We start from the raw sequence: 15878 nt of genomic DNA on the forward strand, positions 1-15878 counted from the left end.
AAGTGACAGACCCCACAGAGTGCATATCTTTCTCAAAAAGTATGGTCAATCTTTTTGATGTATATATGACACATTTTTCTTTACTCCTAAAGAAGGAAATGTATTAGGATTGGATCTTTACACGTGTCATTTGCTTCAAAACAGCTCAATCATGAAGCTGATGACTCCAGGGAGATGTCAACCTCTGCCCTCCGCTGAGAAGGCACAAGCGGGAACGCTGCTTGAAGCTGCCCGACCAATTTGCATCTGGCTTATCAGCAAGATACTGCATCAGAACGCCCCAACTAAGCGGTGTAAGAACGGCGTGTTTGAAGCAGAAATGCCTCTGAGACCACTAATGACTGTCTGCTGGGTCCCTCGTCAGGGTGGATGGTCAGGAGCAAATCCAGTTTGGTACCCACAACTGCTCCTCGCTGGAGTGCACCCCGTGTCCTCCGCGCTGCTGCTTCTCTCTGCGCTGTCGAACGGGACGGACACAGCAGCTTATCAGAGTGTTTTCTGCGGGCACCGCCAGCTACCCAAGCGCTGTACTGTCCGCTCGTTTATCCTCAGCATCTCCGCGACTTTACACCGTGCTTTCGAGGGCCACGGTCCTAAAGGTGCCCGCCTCATCTTCGCGTTACAGACGGCCCCACGGCAGCTCCCGGCGGGGCCTCGCTGAGCGCCCCAGCAGCCGCCGCCCGGGACAGCGCGCCCGAGGCCGCGCGGGTCCCGCCGAGGCACGGCCGGCAGCGCCCGGCCCCGGCGGAGCTCCCCGGGACAGCACAGCCCGCTCCGGGCCGCGGCTGCTGCTCTGAGGGGGCCGGGCCGAGACCCAGAGACACTGGGCACGGCCACAGGGTGCAGCGGGGCCGCGGGACGGCTCCGCGTCCTGCACGGCCCGGACAAAACGTGACCGGGACACGTTCTGGAAGCGCAGTCCCCGATCCCCGGCCGGCTGGCGGGGCCGGCGGGATCTCGTCGCCGGCTTCCTCTTCCGCGGAGCCTCGGCGGGGGCGATGCCGGCCCCGGCATCTCCTCGCAGGAGCGGCAAGGTGTCCCGCTCAAGCACCCGAGTGTCCGCGGGCACGCAGAGCGCTCGGCCCCGCCGCCAGCGTCTTTTCTAAGGGAACGTGCCACGGCCCCGCTGCCCCCCGGGCGGCCACCGCACAAGGGGGGAGGCTGCCGGGAGACAAAGCCCCGAGCGGGCGGGGCGCGGACCTCCCCCGCCGGGCCGTCCCCGCCCGCGGGGGGCTGCGAAGGGAGGCCGGCGGCGGAGCGGCGGAGCGGCGGCCGGCCCGGGGCAGCGGCGGTGCGGGACGGCCGGGCCGCCCCAGCCCCCGCCCAGCCCCGGGGTCACGGCGAGCGGTCCGGGCGGCGCGCAGGCGCACGGCGCGCCCGCGCCTCCAACATGGCTGAGGCGGTGCCGTTCCTCCTGCGGCGGGCGCGGAGCGGAGGATGCTGAGCCTGCCCCGAGCCGCCGCCGCAGCCGCTGGGGTGGTGAGGCCGAGGCGCGCCCCGCGCAGCCATGGCCCGGCTGGCCGACTACTTCATCGTGGTGGGCTATGACCACGAGAAGACAGGTAGGTGTGGCTGCGCGCAGCGCTGCCCCGCCGCGCCTGGCCGCTCCCCGCGCTCCTGCCCGGCCCCGGCCCCCGCCCGCCTCCGGCCGGGCCGCGGGAGGAGGAGACTGCACGGGCCGCGCGTCCGGCCGGGGGAGGAGGGGGTGAGGGCAGCGGGGGGAGCCGGGGGTTAATGCCCCTTTCCCCCGGGGGAAGCGAGGGGCTCCTGCGCCGCCCGGCCGGGGCAGCCCCGCCCGCGGCCGCGGCTCCTTCCCCAAAGCGCGGGCAGGTTCAAACGGGGCCCGGCCCGCTCCCGCCGTGTCCCCACCTGTGTCCCGCCGGCTGGGGCGCGACAGCCGCGCCTCCGGGAGAACAAAGGCTGCCGGCGGCACTCGGCGGGCTTTGCCCCGTCCCGCGGCTCGTCCATCGCCGGGCCGGCGCCGCGGAGCCCCCGGGAAGCGCCGTAGCGCCCCAGAGGCTCCGCGGGAACGGGCGCTTTTCCTAAAGCCTCGGGCTGCCTTCTGACTGCCGGGGGAAAGGGAAGTGGTGCTATCCGCTGGCGTTCTGTGGGCAAAGAGAGAGTGGTTTGTGTTACGTAACTCTCCGTGATGATACCAGCTTTGCTGCTGCAGACGTCTCAAATCAGTGCTTGAACTGAGTGGAAAACGAAGGGATTGTCAGCTGCTGTGTGTTTGTGCCGGGTATTTCAAAGAGATCCTTTGAATGTATGTTGTTAATAAACAATATTTTAAATAGCCCAATGTTCCCTATTTTATTTGACTGTGCATAAACCAAACAACACTCAAGTTTGTTACTCAGAGTAATTCTTTGAAGTAGCAACTGCGTGTGGTCTGTTTCTGTTCATTCAAAAAGTGCAACTAATAAACTCAGACTATGGGATTTTTTTAAAAAGAAAAAGAATTTTTAGAGAAATCATTATATCTGTGTGTTTAAAGATGCAGTGTATTACAAAGTTCTGCTAAGGGCCTTTTGGATTCTATTCTATTCTGCAATTATTATTCTATTAATTACAGCCTGGTTTCTCCTCCCACCCCATTTGATAATAGGTTTGTCCTAATTGTACTGTCAAAATCAAGATATGTGAAATGGGGAGTATTTTATGTTAAAAACAAAGACCTTCCCTTTTGCATCTCTCCTGTTTGGGACATTTTCCCTGGCAAAGTAGAAAGAACCCAAATCAAAACAATGAGGCAACCAAAAAACCCAGATATGCTTTTAAAGAAGATAAAGTGAGTAGGCTACTTACTTCATGGGCATGATCAATCTGGCAGAGGACGTGAAGTGAAATTACAGATTGCATTGGAAAGCTTTATGTCTGTAAAATGTCTTCATCTGTAGCATTTAAGTATGTGTTTAACTTCCCATACGTAAATTGTCTCATGAAGTTTGGTGGAATTGCTTGCCTGGGTGAAATTGAGCAGATTCAGAAATAACTCCTGATCCTTAATTTGAAAAGGTCATGCCGAGAAGGTAACTGTTTAGACTTTATTTTTTAAATTGCTTGTTGCTACTTTAATGCTTCATAAGAAAAATGCTTGAAGGAACAGCATTCTGTTCAAGACCAGGCATGCATTGTTTTCCAAAATTCCTTTACCCCCACATGCAATCCCATAATACATGGAGTACTGACCTTTATTTTTCTTATAAAACTGTAGGTTTTTGATGCATTTATTATGCTTCCTTCTATATGAAGAGCGGGGACAAACGTTTCTAGGATTATAGACTAGCTACCCTTGAAGCTTTTATATTTTTAAGTATGTTCCATTTTTTCTTTCCTATTTTTTTAGTCTGCAGCTACCTTCTGGCTTGATGTTAATGTTGAGCGTAATTATGTTTTGGAGTGTTTTTTTTTTTTTTCCCTAGGCATAATCTGTGGAATAGCTGTGTGTAAACAAGCAAACAAAAATGCTGTACCCTTCCCCCCAACCTGTGTGTCAGCAGGGTTTGGATGATAAACACGTGTGGTTTATAGGGAAGGGTGTTTATAGCAGTGACTGCTCTCCCAGGAGAGCCCCACTGTGTCTGCTGGCTCTCCTCTCACTGCTGGTATGGATTTATTTACATGTGCCAATATCTGCAGTACCCCTGAAAATGTGGTAAAGGTGCTGATCTCCTGGGCAGGTTATCTGGCTTTTCGCAAAAAACGTTCACTGTAAATATCTAAAATGCAGTCTTCATGCAGTTAAGGAGCAGATTTGTAGATTTTTCTTGTTTTGGGACAACTTTGTTACTGATGCTACAAGCTTTTAACCAGCATAGTCTTCAGGGGAAGTGTTTTATTGTCCTCTAATAAACCAGAGAGTGTGACCTTTGGGAATCAAGCATATGAAAGTCCATTCCTGTTCTGGTCAAGGCCTGGGTAAATTGATGTCACAGCAGTCCTAGTGCTGCAGTTCCTACTGTGTTAAATCTTCCTTTGGTTTCCACCTCTCTTTAGGATGCTGACCTATCTGGAAGACCTTTCTTGCTGGGTGTGTAACCTGTGTTAGTGTATTACCTTGTCCTTGGATTACCTTTCTGCTAATTTTTCAAAGAGTGTTGGCTCACCAGGATGTCAGATGAACGCCAGTATTGGCATAAAGGAGCATGCTGGAGGACAGATCAGTGCACCCTGAATTTATATCAGCTGAAATGGTCCTAGAGCCTTGGGCACAAAGATGTTCGTGAGGTGGCTTAGTCTCCTGAATGCTCCAGGGAAACTAAGGGGAACCCTTGGATAATTTGCCTCACAGGCAGTTTATTCATGCTTGGCAAGATGCACAGAGGCTGTGCCTGAGCAGAGAATGAGCTTTGCTGTTGACAAGTGTCAGCAGAATTGCAGGCACTTAGGAGCTGAGAAGTCTTTGTGTGAAGGATGAATTGATTCACCCAGCTTTTTCTGTGTTTCAGGTGCACTCTGGTCTGTATTCCCACCGAAGTTGCTCAGTCTGTGTCTCCCACCATAAAACTAAGCTCAGGTGGATCATAGCTTTAATGGCTGTTGTGTGTTTTAAGGACTCATTCTGAGCCACTGCTCAAAGCTGCAGCAGCAGTAGCTGCTCTTAGAAGTGCATGTTGAGTGTCCTGACAGAGTTGGAGAAACCAGATTTATAAATCCCCCAGCTTTACTAATAACCCTTTTTTATTTTGCTCTAACAGTGAAAGCATGAAGGATTGCAGTGATATGCAGAGTAAAACAGTCAGCCTTGGTGTATTTTGCCTTCAGCTGAACCTTGGCTGTGGTAGATAACCACATTTTCTCCCAGCAAATCAGCACAATATAAAGCTGTTACATAACTGGCTACAAAAGGCACTTAGAAAAGTCTCTGAAAGGAGCAACGGTGCTACCAAATGTAGACATTCTGGGTTAAAAGCTATGAGAAATCCCAGGAGGCCTTACTGTTTATGCCTTTTATTTTTTCATGGATTTTGAAGTGTGTTTGATGTGCTTCACTGAAAAATTCTCATTTAATATGTCTGAATAATGGAATGTGGATGGGGTTTACGAAGAACACAGATGTTTGCAAAGATCACAGAAGGGCATGAGAAAATGCCTTTTTTTTTTTCGTTTGTTTTGGGTTTTGCTGGTATAAGCCCTGATCATAAATACATCCCTAGAATTTACGTATAGTGATAGCTGGAAGAGGTAAAAGAGAGAACATTGTGTGTCTTCCTTAGCTCAGCAGCTGAAAGGTAAGGGTAAAGAGGAGAGGATCCAAAGATTGGGTTTGATTAATTATCCCAAACATCTTTCCTGTAGGATGCTGGTTTGTATCGAGAAGTTGAAGGAGAAAACCTGTGAGGTGGAGCAAGATGTTTTCTGTGGGGTTTGCTCGCTCTAAGAAGACAGAGGAATGACTTGTTCTTGACTGTGTGTGCAGTTGCAGTGTGTAGGACAGAAGGCTTACAACAGTATAGCAGTTTTATTTGGCTGTTGTCACAACTGATAAATGCTGGTATAACATGTGTAGGCTCTGTTGTGGTTGTTTCTGTTCTGATTTTTATCAACTCCTCTTCAGGGAAGCCTTTATTGTGTAACATAGCTTCGTATCTCAGAGGAGGTTGAAACAAGAGGAAGTGATTGTTGATGGAATGGGTGAAATTTCTAAATGGAATTGTCTGATTTTTTTTTTTCCTGTGAGCAGATTTTGCCTGTGAGGAATATAATATCATAAGGGTTTTCTGATGTATTTGCTGGATATTCATAGTTGGGCATTTCACTGAGCTAGGGTGTGTATGAGGAGTGGATGATTGCTGGATGCCATGGCATGCAATCTCTGTAAAACAGAAAACGTAGAAAAATAAGGGAATAAAGCTCTTACTACAGTGGCTTTCTTATCTGTGCTGTGGCTTAATTTGATTCGAATGCAATCCAGGGAGATCTCAAAGGGATTAAAAAAAGCAACAAAACCGAAATCCTTCTTATTGTGGCAGGAGAATTCTTGTAGCTGTAGTGGAGTGAAGCATCAAGTGCCATGCTGGAACTGAGCAGAATGCAGAAGTGTGCCTGTATTTTGCTGGGAGATGGCTTTGGTTGGGTAGGGCATGGCAGCCCAAAAGCCTTGTACACAAATTAGTTGCTCCAGTAAATGACATTATCTCTTCCTCGAAACCTTTATTCTTCAAATAGAGCAGATTCCACAATACTATGCTGAAACAGAAGGAGGAAAAATAATTCCATTGCATGTGGTTTTGTTTGTTTTGATTGTGGTGGTGTTTGTTTGTTGTTGTTTTGGGGTTTTTTTTGGTGAGATAAAACTCTTGAAAGTCTGTTTGGAAGACCCTCAGTATTCTTTGGTAGCATGTGTTCATAAAAGATACTCAAGCACTTTCTTCTAGTGCATAATGTTGACTACAATTTTTTTTATTTTGGTTTATGGATTTATTATTTTGGAGAAATCTTAAAATCAATAGAGATCACATAAATCTTCTGTCCCTCACATGTCTGTAATGAATATTTCTAAAGAACTTGGATTTCAGACTCTTCACTCACTCTTGCCATTATAATAACAACAACAATAGAAATACTATTTTTTTTTCAGCCTTTCATTTTAAGCTAAAATATCCATGGAGGCTGATTTTTTTTCTCTGTAAGCTATCTTCATTTGTTGTGAAATACGAGGATACAGATTATGTTGAGGGAAGTAGCATTTCCTATCTTTGTGACTAAATTGCAGTCAAGGAACTCTCTCTTCCCTGTTCTGTCCTGGATTAACTTTGTGGATTATCTGACAAAAAAACACTTTTCCTGCAGCCTGCTCATGGAAAACAGTTTGTTATGCAAGCCTGAATACTGTGTAAGCCCTGTCCTTCTATAACCACAATCATATTTTTCAGTGGACAGACAATGAGACTGACATTTAACTTCTCCAACGTCCCAAACATAACAGTCTTGTTTTATAACAGTGAGGAAGAGAATTACACTGCTGTGGTAGTTCTCTTCTCTGACATGAATTTAAAGTACCAGCTACCTCCCCAGTTACTGGTACTCACAGAGGAAAGCCACAGTCACTGTGGGATCGTTTGTAAAACGTGTAACAGCAGATTCGCAGTTCAGCCTTGATAACTGTCAGTGAAAGTTGTATCCTGCAAATATATACTGCTGAGTAGGAGGGTTTCATTTGGTTCATCTCTCCTCTTACTCCTCTTTGCAGTAGCATGAGGCTTTCAGGCTCCTTGCTTATATAGTGAAAAAACCCCCCATTTCTAACAATAGCATTATCAGTATTGATCAGATTAATTTTCTTCTGCCTGATGTTTTGGGAATTGTGTTCCATTTATATGTGTTTGTTGAAATAAATTACTCCTGTGGTGTCAGTGGTATGTTCTGAAGTCAAGGACAATCCAATTAGTGTTGATTGGGATTTGGCAGCTAAATCCCTGCTCATTGAGCCAAGAACATGCTGGTTATTGCTTATCTGCTAGTGACTAGATAGATCATGATTTCATGTCTCTGACGTTTACAGTTCTCAGTTTTCAATCTTCTGCAAACTGAATACTATGAAAAAAATGCAATAATTGAACAGAACTTGAATTCTTTGGTTTCTTTCTGGTAGTGTTGTGCTCCAGGTGTCAAAGTAACCACAGAATTTCCACTGAGCTGGACATAGGTCACTGACACAGCCTGTCACTCCTGCAGCCAGACCCAGCACTTGGTGACAGTGTGGTCTGGGGATGTGTGTAGCTGCTGTGGAGGAAAGCTAAGAGACTGAAAAAACAAACTCATCATAATTTTGGATACAAATTCGGTGTAGCTGAATGCGAAACCCTGTTGGACCATGGGAGACCTCAGTGGATAAAAAGAGACAAAGGAATGTTACTGGGCTTACAAAATCAATCACTCAGAAAGAAATTCAATGGGAAAAAAAAAAAAAAAAAGAGGGTAGGAATAATGTCCTTATCATGTCCTTTTACTGTAGTTCATTGGTTGTTTCCTAGGATTGGAAACCCCAGAAAGTCCATTATCTGATACTTGGATCAAACTTCAGCAAGATAGAAAATGTGTTTTTTAAATGTGAATGTCGGGTTGGGTCTGCTGGAATAACAACTGGAATGAAGATGAGACATTCTGGCAGAAGATTTCTCTGATACTTGTGGATGAAAAGGGATGACAACTCTTCTTTCTGGAACCCTGACTTCAGTTGTGGAAGGTTGTGCATTTAGAAAATGAGTTTTGTTGGGCTCTTTTTGCTGGCTGCTGACAGTGATGCCAGGAGTATGGAGTGTTGTCAGACTGTGGTGGGCTGCATGTCACTTCCCATGGTTTAGCAACCCTTCTTCATGGGACATTGGCCGCTCCTCCTTCTTACTCTATTTGACACATTCTGCTATTTTACAGTGCTTTCTGTCTTCTAGGTTTCCTCCAGGAGAATCTCTCCCTTATCATCTCTCTCACTTTCTCCTTCCTTCTCTCACTCTCAGTATCCATTTAACTCTCTTTGTCTGTGGTTTTCTGAGATGAAGTCCTCTTGGCCACTCAGTCTGATTTCTTACAGTTTTCATCTTTAAATAAGCAAATTCCAGTTCATCACACAGGGCCAGGTTTTGTCCTTCTGTAAATTTTGGACCTAAAAGCACATTTGGTGGAATTTTGGTTTAGGCCAAAAAAAAAAAAAAATCCTTTTCTCCCCAGTCTTATTTCTTGGAAGCAGAAAAAGTATTTATTGTGAAGTTTCACTTAATTGAACTGGAAACAGATATCAACCATTGAGACTTTATATGGTGCATTTGGTTTGTTTAAGTAAAAAAGAATTGGAAATAGTTACAGAACAAGATAGAGCGCCCTTAGTGATGCCTATAGCTGTTACTTATTTGTGTATCTAAAAAACATTGCACTCTTGTTTCTTAGTTTGTTATGACTGCACTAATTAAAGCCCAGTAACCCTTTTAGCTTGACCACTGTGTTGTTGAAGTCTTCCACAGTTTAAATTGGTACATTTACCATGTGTATTTTTTGTTTTGGACGAAGAAATGCAGATGCTTGTCCTTTTTTGTGACTATTGTTCTCTGAACTGTAAATCTAATTCCTAAATTGCAGTAAGAATAAGCTGTATGTGTGACTAACAAAATACGCAAGACTGGAAAGACCAAGTTGTGATCCTGTCATAAATTCAACTGTGAAGGAATTTTAAGTCTTGAAATATTGTTGAATGGGCATACTGTACTTTTTAAGAAAGGTTAAATTAGGAAAGCTGTGTTTTTTAATTCTATTACACAGACTGCTTCTCATAAACATGCAAATTGCAATTGCATAAAAATAGAAGAAAGCCACATGCTTTGTTCCTGCAGAGCTGTTTCTTCATAATTAATCTGTTTTCTCAGAAAAACACATAGTAGTTTTACGAAGCTTGTGTGATGACTGGGCTGTTACTGCTCTATATTGTTGGTATATGCTATTTTTAAACCAGGTTTAATACAAAACATTCTAGTAGAACTTACAAGAGGATTTCCATTTTTTCTTCTAGTTTTATAGTTTGTGAAGAGAGAAATAGTAGGTTTGAGACTTTTTAAGAATACAGGACTTTTTAAGGAAGGTTTCAAAGAAAAAAAATGGTGATAAAACCATTTTTAAAAGCCTTCCTAGAACACAGATCTAACCCCAAATTTCCTTCCCCCCCCCCTTTTTTTTGGGGGGGTAATTTAATCTATTTAGAGTCTTCCTCTTTTAGGCTGCAAGTTCTTAGAATCTTCAGCCTGTGAGAGGTTTTTTCCCTTCAGTGTATTTTGTTCAGTGGGCTGCCAGGCAGAATTTGCCTTTTGTGGAGTATCTTTGCCTGGGGCCTCTGCCTGAGCCATAGGTTGTGCCCGGCTGCAGCTGAGGAACAACTTGGAATTTCCTGTTAAAGGAGGGAGGAGCTGCTGCCTGAGGATTGCCTTTGGGATTCTCCCCACATTTCTTAAAAATGCAATTATTGAATTATTTTATGCCTTTCAGGAGCTGCTTGCTTTTAGGCAGCTAATTAGCATGTGTTTCTCATGATCAGTGAGTTTCAGCAGTGGTAGAAAGCCCAAGGTTTGGAACGGATGCTTTTAGTGGTATTTCCAAAACAAATAAGATAACAATAAGAATAAAAGGATGTTTTCTGTGGTAATAAATATTCAATTTGTGTTTAGAAATCCATTCAAGTGTTCAAAGCGTTGCAGAGGAATGCTTCTTCCCTGGGTATTTTACAGTGATTAAAACCGAAATGCTTATTTTCAGTGATAAATTCTGGTCCACTTCGCTGAAGTGAGTCAAGCTAATGCCTGTGAAGGTCTCAGATCTGCCCTTTAGCTGGAGGCAGCTGCCCCTGCAGCAGTTTTAGACGCTGGTGCCAGTTCTGTGCTACTCCCACTCATGAGCTGAGGTTTTGACTCAAGCTACCTGTAAGCACGCTTTAAGCTGAGGCACCTGGATTTGTGCTGACACTGGATGTTCCCTTTTCCAGCTCTGGGGGTTGGTTCTTTCCAGCAGGGAAGCAGCAGAGAGAGCTGGAACATGCCAAAGCCCCTCAGTAGGTTGTCCTCAGCCTGCAGCTGTGATGGCACTGCAGTTCAGCAGGACAGCCAGAGCAAAGTGGCGTGTTGTTTCAGCTACAGGCAACTGAAAAGAAAACAAAGCCATAGGGAGCCACATGTTTGTGATTTGGTATTCAAAACTCTTCTTTCAAAGGATTCTCTTTCCTGTTTGATTAACGTGCATAAATAATGATACCAGGTTTGCCACTGAGTCAACAGTGTCCGTTCAAGTTGTGATACTTTTGTGAGGTTGTTGTTTCAGCACTGTGTTTTCCAAATATTTTGTTTATAGCGTTTATTATTAAAGGAGATGAGATCATACATATTGCACAAAATCTCATGGAGGCTGGTTTTTATCATTTTGTTCTCTTTTGCCACATGGCATCTTTTTGGAGGAAGCAAGACTGTCACTCATTTTTTTGTGAGAGAGTGGTCTTGAAAAGAACTCAGAAAACATGCTTTCTGCCTCTCTGACCTTGTAAGATGTTTTTGCATTCTTACAGAATTGTTTACGTGCTTGTAAATGTGGCCAGTGTTTTAGTAAATAGCCTTTTTTTGGAAAACAGCAGTTCAAGAACATGTGGATTCCCTGGTCTAGTCTCTAGACACAGTTACTGATAACCATAGCTGCTTTTCTTGCTGATAGCCTAGCAGAGGACACAAGGTAGCAATTTACATCCATACTTAATTCTAATAAAAATGAGGATTGTTGCTCTTTACTAGAATTTGAGAGGCCTAACTCACAAGACTATTGTTTTCATAATCTGTTGTTTTCTTGCCGTTATTTGAAGCTAGAATTTGAGAATATGCTTGCCATTATTTGAAGCTAGAAAACCCAGAGGTGAGATTCAGAGGAAAGTAATAATAACAACAATACTTTCTTAAAGAAAGGCCTTAACTGGTCTGCAACCCATTGTTTCTGTCATGTGGAAAAGACCTTTGGAGATGTTTCATTTCCCAAAGTTATGATGGTTAAGGATAGGATGCTGAAAAGTAAGACACATAGCTCTCCTATCTTTCTAACTGTGTGTGTTCTGCTTATTCTCAGCCAGTGTTCTTATAGTTATAATAAAGTCTCTTTAGTTGTCTCTCATGCCTAACTTCTTTTGTCCTTGTCCTCCCTGACTCCTCAAAAATCAGTAATAATTCTTGGTTTAGGTTTCATGTGAAAACAAGGAAGAGTCATGGCTACTAATAAAATACTTTGAAATTCTGAAGCAGAAGGCTGAAAATATAGTTCTGTTTAAAAATTCCCCTATCAAGTCTAGAAATGAGCAGTAGAAAACCTCATTAATTTCTAAGTCTGGTGTGTACTCCCTACCTAGTCTTAACTGTTCACCTAAAAGTTTGAAAACAGATCTGCAGAGACCAAAACAGAAATGGTATGTTTTATTAGATTTGATTTATGGTTTTATAAGACTCTGGATCTTTTTTGTTCTTTTTCATTTGATGGTTGCTAAGAGGAGCTTTGGACTTCAGTGATCTTAATGTAGTTGTACAAAGCACCATATGCTTTCTTCAGTTTTCACAGCAGATGGACCAAGGTTGTTGTCAACGTGGTCCTGCCAAACTTAATTAGCAGCAAATTTTCATGTCTGAATCTTAAGCTGTTCTGATTTAATGGTAAGAGTCTCAAGAGTTATGGATAGATTAAAGGATCGTAGAATGGTTTGGGTTGGAAGGGACCTTAAAGAGCCTCTGGTTCCATGGGCAGGGACACCTTTCACTAACTAGTTGTTCCTAGGTTGGGGTGCCCAGAGGTGGATGGAGCACTCCAGGTGAAGGCTCAGGAGAGCAGAGAAGGAGAGGATCACCTCTTTTGATCTGCTGGTAAAGGATGGATGCAAGTGGTCACTGTTCATGGACAAAATTGGTAGCATGGACTCCCAAAATTAATTTTGCAGAACTTTTTTTTTTTGTTGTTGTTGTTCAACTTGTAAGTATCGAGTAAAAAGGGAGGTGGCATACTTAATGCTTGAGACTTGCAGATGATTAAAAGAAAATAATTTAAATTATTCAGAATAGTTCAATCTAAAGCTTGCGGTGAAGGGCTCCAGACAGAGCTCATGATACTGGGTGACTCAAATGTTGAAATTCTGCATGAAATGCAGTTTTGATAAATACAAGCTGAAGTACATTCAGTGATGAGAGAGAATTCATAGCAATACTCTTTAATTTAGCTATTGTCACTTAGTGGAAAAGTTCTTGGAATTTGTTGGGACAGTTCTCTGTAAAACTTCAGCCCAGTGTCTGGTATGGCATCAGCAAACTCAGAAATTAACATGTGGAATTGTGAAAAAATCCCGCCCAAAACCACTGTGGTATTGGGACTTGCAGCTTGGGGGCCAGGAATGGGTGAGGTGAATCCTGGAGGTCCTGTTCAGCCCTGGTGTCTGTGATCCAGAACCTTAGAGACTGGACAGGGTCTGTGGGAATTGCCTGATCCGTTCTCCTCTCCCAAGGCACAATTAGCTGGAGCCTTTGCTGGCTGGGGCAGCTCTTGACTCATTCTCAAAGCCCCTCCATCCACTTTGACAGCCCCCTCTGTCAGTCTATTCCAGCCCTCCTCTGGCTGACTTGGAGGAGACTTTTCATACTGTTTGAGTCATGTGGCTTTGGGTACAGCTTTCAGCCTGTTATTACTGTTCTCCTTGAAGTGTGGTGACTGAACTGGATGTGGTAATTTACATGAAATCTTACCAAAATATAGAGTGACACTGGTACTTGCTGGTTTTGTGGGCAGTTCCATGCATTGACATCACTCTGAGCTTTTTGGGTTTTATTTTTAGCTTTCAGCATCACAACTCTGAGGGTGACTTTGTGGTTTGCTTTAATCTCTACATCCCTTTTACCTAAACCACATTTTGGCCATCCCCTGTATGTGCAGTCAGGTGTTCTGGCCTAAATCTGCAGCTTTGCAATTCTCCTTAGTTACACTCTTCACATTTTTTTAATAATTTTTTCCTGGTCTTTCAGGAGCACTTTGAATTCTTATCTTGTCCTCTACTGTGTTTATTATCTGCATTTTCAGAAAATAAATAATCTGTGTGTATATATATAAAAATATTTTCATATGTATATATATATGCTTGTATATTAAAAGAACAGCTTCAGTTATTTTCTGTGTTTCAGCCTGCAGCAACTTTATTCAAGTCCAAAACAAAACCCACTCTAAACCAAAAACCAAGCACTGCACCCCACAATGACTCACATATGATGTCTGGGAGATAGAATTAATGCTGCTATAAATATGATTGAGTGTGTGTAGTGAATAAATTTGCAGAAAGCATATTCAGTTGATGTCCCTAGGCATACTAATTTTTGGGTTGTTTGGGGTGCATTTAAAAAGGGTGATACTTTAAGAGTCAGGGACTTTGAGAAACAAGTTAGCAAACTATTTCCTAAACAACAGAACTGGTGACGTATTTCTGCACATTTTTGTCTTTTGTCTGGAATGGCCCTGGTAATGCTGCTACAGACAAGGAACAGGGTGTCTTGAATACTAACTTTCCTTCAGAGCAGGGTCACTGTGTATTTATTTATTTGGGTTAAAGGCCATTGGTCACACAGACGTTGTTTCTGTAGGAAACCTCTCTGCAAGTAGCAGTCTTACTTGTGAGAACACCATTTACTGTCACTTGGGAGAATTTTGCCTGTGTTTGTGGCAGACACATTATAATACGCTCCAGTTAAGATTCTAGGCCTGCCACAGCCTCAGAAGGGAGAGGTTATGTTCTATTAATTAATTACGGGCCCGTAGTCAAGTGGCATTTAATTGTTTGCTAGGACATGGATTTGACTCTTTTTTTCTTTGTGCTCTCACTTGAGGCAACCAGTTCCTTCGGTTTCTTGCAATTGCAAAATATGGAGCAAGAGTTGAAAAAATATTATTTTTACTGCTAATGGTGCATACACTGGATGTGCAAAATCTTGGCAGTGTAGCTTATTTATGGGGCAGGAGATGGCAGTAAGGAAATAGGTGATTTAGCACAAACACAGAACCACACTTTGTTCCTGCATTATGGTTTTAAAAGAACTCTCAAAAACTCTGAAATACCAAAATAATTTTTCAGATTTATACATTTACATTTATTTTATGCTTTCGTGTTTGATTTTTTTGGGGTCTTTTCCCATTCAGGTAAGTATTTACTAGCATTTGCAATACTTGTTTAGCTATGCGTGGAGATCAGGTGAAATATTATGTGCAACCTGAGCAAAATGCAATTCACATTATGCAAAGTTCAGCTTTAGTGAAGACTGCTTGAATTAGAAAAAACACAAATACACAGTAACACCTGTGATGTTTCCAAATCTGCATCTGTGGATTTAAAAGAAATTTGCATACAGCATTATTTTTAAGAATTCACATGCTTTGTGTTGGTCCCCACTTCATTTAAATCACTCTGGCAGCTGTGTTCTGTGGGCAAGGAGGGACTGAAATTCTGTTAACCTTTGTGAGCCAGACCACAAACAAACGGTGTTTAACTTGGGGACAGGTGAGGGTGTTCCAAACAATGGTGTTAGTTTTGATTGCCTGTTTGAAGTCAACACTTGCTTTTTGTTCTCCGTTCTGAAGCAAAATGTGTTGTTTGGAACTTGTGTGCAGCTGTGAAGAGCCAAGTTTGTCGTGCAGGAGCTGAGCAAGATGACATCAGGAGATGATTGTGACCACGGTCTGCTTGCGTTTGCCCCTGTGGAAGCGTGATCATTGTCATGGATTTGTTTCATTTGGGGTCAGTCAGGCAGGCACAGATGGAATTGCATTCTGTGGATATTTAGGTGATCCCTTGTTTGGGGCTGTTGTTACTGTGACTTGGAAGCCACTCTACTGGATCTCTGTTCCGGAGTGTTCCCCAGGTACGTCCTCTTGTCTTCACACAGCGGAGTGTTCCTGCAGGCTCTCAGTGGGTAACTCAGAGCGTTTGGGTGGTGACACACCGGCTCTTTGGAATTCAGGCATGACAGAAGGCCAGCAGCTGGGGAGCCTTGCTCACATCCCCAGCTCATGCTGGAGAATGTGGAGCAAAATGTGCCTAAACCCTCAGGGCCAAATTCTCTTGAGAGAGAACAGTGCTTGAGAATCTTGGCTTGCACACACCGGTGTGGGGTTAGCTGGTACATCGGGTGACCAGGCTGAATGCTGGCCTTGATGCCCTTCAGGCAGGTGGGTAAGGAGCTGATTTTTGCTAAATACATATGGGCCATAAGATATGCTCAGCTTACTGGAAGCTCTTTGTTTTTGCTCTGTTTTTAGTCTATAGTCAGTCCAGACAAAATATTTGGCCTACCAGGATATGTGAATCATTCTTCTTTGTAAAGCATCGTTTATCATCTGTGTTC

General features: G+C 43.8%; 1 protein-coding gene across 1 annotated transcript in view; it reads left to right on the forward strand.

Moving 5' to 3' along the window:
- Positions 1–1306: 1306 nt before the first annotated feature.
- Positions 1307–15878, forward strand: part of SBF2 (SET binding factor 2) — a 230777-nt gene continuing 216205 nt past the window's right edge. The window contains exon 1 of the mRNA XM_066320756.1: positions 1307–1562. Within this exon, the coding sequence (XP_066176853.1) occupies positions 1508–1562 (55 nt within the window). The 5' untranslated portion in view covers positions 1307–1507. The remainder of the gene's footprint in view (positions 1563–15878) is intronic.

The sequence above is a fragment of the Sylvia atricapilla genome, chromosome 6 (genome assembly GCF_009819655.1).
Source record: "Sylvia atricapilla isolate bSylAtr1 chromosome 6, bSylAtr1.pri, whole genome shotgun sequence".
NCBI lineage: Eukaryota > Metazoa > Chordata > Aves > Passeriformes > Sylviidae > Sylvia > Sylvia atricapilla.